Source organism: Astatotilapia calliptera, chromosome 3 (genome assembly GCF_900246225.1).
Source record: "Astatotilapia calliptera chromosome 3, fAstCal1.2, whole genome shotgun sequence".
In the NCBI taxonomy this organism is placed as follows: Eukaryota; Metazoa; Chordata; class Actinopteri; order Cichliformes; family Cichlidae; genus Astatotilapia; species Astatotilapia calliptera.
Window position 1 is genome coordinate 51,494,849 of NC_039304.1, and position 4,424 is coordinate 51,499,272.

Genomic DNA, 4,424 nt, shown 5'->3' on the forward strand with positions numbered 1-4,424 from the left:
CTGGGGTTTCTTTTACGGGTTGATGAGATCATTTTATTTAAAAATCGGGATTTCGGGATGTTGAACTAAGAGTGAGACAGGGGTTACTAGTTTTAACACAACAGATGGTCACAAATAACATTCATAGAATAACATAGAAGAGCGCACTACATGGTTTAAGGACATGTTTTTATACAGTGGTGCGACTGGAGAGCTATGCTGCGTCTCTTTAGCCAGATTGACGACACCATCAAGAGGGATAGGCTCAACACTGCGTACGAGGATCTTAGAAAACGCCTTGTTTTTGATGATTTTGCGACTTGTCTGAAGACTGGCATGCATTCTACCCTGTGCAAACCTAAAATCATAAGGCGTCTGACAACTAAATAAACCAAATGGTAGGTTAAATGTGTGTGGGTGTGTGTGTGTGAGTATCTATGAAACAAAATATAACATCTTGTTATTGCTCTCATTTTTCAGAGGGAGACATACAAGCATGGGACCTCTCAGACTCGCCAGACTCCGAATTGCCCGAGTATTACTGTGACACCCACTATGATGATGTGATGCCGAGGCTCACGACATTCTGATTCATCCCCGCCATACGCTTGTTTGTACGCTCATACACAGTCGATGGGACTGGAACACAATTCAGCAGGATTGCAGAACACACCATGACTGAACTGAGATCATCACAACATATAGTGTGATGGAAATGCAGTTTCCAGTAGCACCGACAGAAGTTGCATGTTACAGATGCGCTAAGGGAAATGAGAGTAAGGATATAAGCACACAGCCCCACTCCACTGACGACCTGCTGTTGGCCAACACCCTCAACGACTTTTACTGCTGGTTTGATGAGACATCAAGCAGCCTCGACACCTCCACCTTCCCCAACAATAGAGACACTTTGGTCCATCATCCCCCCACCTCCCCACTCCCACCAGCACAGAGCCATCACCACCATCAAAGACTTCACCCACAGGAGCCCCCTCCTCACTCCACAGCTATGAGGATTTCACACCACCTTCTCCCACTACAACCCTTCATATTCATGAAGCAGATGTGAGGACGCAGTTTGACCCTTTAGACCTACTAAAGAACCCAGTCCGCCTGAGCTTATCTTTATATTTTTACATGTTGCAGTGCCATTTCTGGGAGTATTTGAAGTTGCTATACATCAATACAACCATTATATCCCAAATTTTAATCATATGTATGCATTAAGTCATCAGTAACTACATAAATTGCAATAGTGGTATTTTTACACGCATTTCTAGTTAAAGTAATTTCAGAGGTTCATCCCTGAAAATTGTAAATGTAAAAAAGTTGCATAAAACAGTTTCCAAATTAATTTTGAGTGTCTTCATAATTTTATTTTTGAGATACACCAATTCGTATATACTGCAGCCACCAACTTTGACATTCTCATTTACATGACTTATTTAAACATTCTCCTCTTGAATGCAAAATTCTTAAAAACATCTTTTATCCTTTCAAGAGTAAATAAATCTGAAAGCTGTTCCATCCTAAAAGAGTACAACAATGTGTAGTTTATGATGTTCTAAAGGTTTCAGCATCTTTTTGAATTTGTCACATGTGTGGAAAGGTATGAGTGAGCCTTTGTATCATACTGTGAGAGATGCTCGTCAGCACACAAACCCAGAGTTTCTCTACAGGAACACACAGAGTTATTCCCTGTACTGTAAGGACACGTTCAGCATTGTGCAGTAAATCCAGATCATCCCAGTTAAATGCTTACATGGATGTGAGTGTGGTCGTCAGAGCAGCGCTGATCAGTGTCAGGTTATAATGACCAAGGTGTACACAAACACTAAGTTTGAGTGTGTGCAGTGAGACTTCAGTCACAGCTGAAGGTGTGAAAAAATAAGCTGAACTCTGCAGCTTGTTGTGGTCCCCTGTGGCTTGACACGCCTTCCAGCTGTTCTCCAGCATTTTCATTTACAGTCAGAAAATATCTCCACATGTTGCTCCTCTTTCTCTCTCTCTGCAGTCCAAATGCGTCTCTGAGCGCATCTGAGTCACGTGACGGCACAGTAACAAATCCCAGCAGGGCAGGAAGAAGGGGGGGAGCAAAGTGCGTCTGCCGCATAAGAAGAGGTGTTCATATATACATATATATATATATATATATATATATATATATATATATATATATATAGCTTGGCTATCCCAAGCGGTGACTCCCAAGCTAGGCGAGTGGCTCCAGCAGATCCCAGGAACAACATCGGAGATCTCTGTCCAGAAGAGCGCAGTCCTGGGAACAGCTAAGATACTGCGCAGGACCCTCAAGCTCCCAGGCCTCTGGTAGAGGACCCGAGCTTGAAGGATAAACCGCCCGCAGGGGCGTGCTGGGTGTTATATATATATATATATATATATATATAAGCTCACAAAATACCACTACTAAAAGGCCGGTTAGAATAATGCATTTCCCACAAATCACTGCCTCTGTTTGTATCTCTGTCACTGCAGGACCAACGTGGATCGAGAAGTCAACGCTCTCAGGAGGCCGACAATTTCGTTGAAGAAAGAGGCGGAAGAAAAAAATACAACCGTGACGAGTTTGGGAAAGATTTTACTGTGAAAGCTTCCCTAAAAATGCATCAGGTCATGCACACCAGAGAGAGACCATTCAGCTGTGGAGACTGTGGAGAGTCTTTTACCAATTCTGGAAACTTAAAAAGACACAAACTCATCCACACTGGAGAGAGACCATTCAGCTGTAACGAGTGTGGAAAATCTTATACGCAGTCTGGACACTTAAAAACACACAAACTCATCCACAGTGGAGAGAGACCATTCAGCTGTGGAGACTGTGGAAAGTCTTTTACCGATTCTGGAAACTTAAAAACACACAAACTCATCCACACTGGAGAGAGACCGTTCAGCTGTAACGAGTGTGGAAAATCTTATACGCAGTCTGGACACTTAAAAACACACAAACTCATCCACAGTGGAGAGAGACCATTCAGCTGTGGAGACTGTGGAAAGTCTTTTACCGAGTCTGGAAGCTTAGAAACACACCAATTCATCCACACTGGAGAGAGACCGTTCAGCTGTGGAGACTGTGGAAAGTCTTTTACCCAGTCTCAAACATTAAAAACACACCAACTGATCCACACTGGAGAGAGACCATTCAGCTGTGACGAGTGTGGAAAATCTTATACGCAGTCTGGACACTTAAAAACACACAAACTCATCCACAGTGGAGAGAGACCGTTCAGCTGTGGAGACTGTGGAAAGTCTTTTACCCAGTCTCAAACATTAAAAACACACCAACTGATCCACACTGGAGAGAGACCATTCAGCTGTGACGAGTGTGGAAAGTCTTTTACGCACATTTCAAACTTAAAATCACATCAACTCATCCACAATGGAGTTAAACCGTACACCTGTGATCAGTGTGGCAGAGCTTTTACTCACAGCAGCAACTTACAGAGTCATCTAGTTACCCACTCTGAAATTAAGGCGTACAGCTGTGACATTTGTGGAAAAACTTTCAGCCGGATAGGGAGCCGAAATACACACCTACGCATTCACACCAGACATGACGTGTACAGCTGTGATCAGTGTGGTAAACAGTTTACAACAAACGCAGAGTTACAACGTCACATGTTTACCCACACCGAGGAGAGACCTTATAAATGTGACCTGTGTGAGAAAACTTTTAAATCTCCACATTACCTGAAAGCACACCAACAGATCCACACCAGAAAGACTCTACAAGTGCGGTTACTGTGAGGTATGTATTTATATTTTTATCTTGTCAGCCCGACTGTTTGAAACAACTCTGCTCATCAAATTGTGTTAGCATGTTAGCAATTCTACTGCATGGAAAGGCAGCTCTGAATGATTATTCAGACTCTAATCACAGGTTTTTAGGGATAGTGTTTGAGAATCGTTATTGTTATTGTAGCATTAAACTAGTTTTAATTTAATGTTTTTACTCTTATCATTTTTATAGCACATTAAATTGATCTGAGTGTGATAATGTAAACAGTAAAATGTAATTGGACTTTGGCAGAGATGCTCTTTATTTCAGGTGACGTTCAGGAGAAAAATGTTGAAGGACTGACTTACTGTCTTTGTGTTTTTGTTTAGAAGCAGAGCGACACAAATGGATCAATTTCTCAACCCTGTAATCGCTGTGGGAAAGACTTTTGTTGTGACCTTTGTAGAAAAACTTTAAGTCATTGAAGGACTCTGAAAATACATCAACGTAGACACACTGGAGACAAAATGAACTACCGTATTTTCACGACCATAAGACGCACCATACTAAAAGGCGCAGTCTCAGTTGTGTGTGCCATTACTGTATTTAACACACACATAAGGCGCACCAGGTTATAGGGCGCATACAAGTATGCGTATTTAACAATTAAGCGGAAGCAAAACTGAGTTTAGTACTCACATTTTTAATA

The 4,424-nt window shown here is 42.0% G+C and overlaps 1 protein-coding gene across 1 annotated transcript; it reads left to right on the forward strand.

Annotated features, from left to right (window-relative positions):
- Positions 1 to 694: 694 nt before the first annotated feature.
- On the forward strand, positions 695 to 3,744 carry LOC113015653 (gastrula zinc finger protein XlCGF8.2DB-like). The gene is made up of 3 exons (XM_026157744.1): positions 695 to 892; positions 2,923 to 3,003; positions 3,172 to 3,744. The coding sequence occupies exons 1-3, from the start codon at positions 695 to 697 to the stop codon at positions 3,742 to 3,744; spliced, it is 852 nt and encodes a 283-aa protein (XP_026013529.1).
- The last annotated feature ends 680 nt before the right edge of the window (positions 3,745 to 4,424 follow it).

What these genes read in the sequence shown, in the direction of transcription:
- LOC113015653 (XM_026157744.1), top strand. Translation starts at nt 695, where the DNA reads ATGCAGTTTCCAGTAGCACCGACAGAAGTTGCATGTTACAGATGCGCT. An exon ending in CCAACAATAGAGACACTTTG is followed by an intron (nt 893 to 2,922) that starts GTCCATCATCCC and finishes TCTTATACGCAG; the next exon opens with TCTGGACACTTAAAAACACA. An exon ending in ACTGTGGAAAGTCTTTTACC is followed by an intron (nt 3,004 to 3,171) that starts GAGTCTGGAAGC and finishes AAATCTTATACG; the next exon opens with CAGTCTGGACACTTAAAAAC.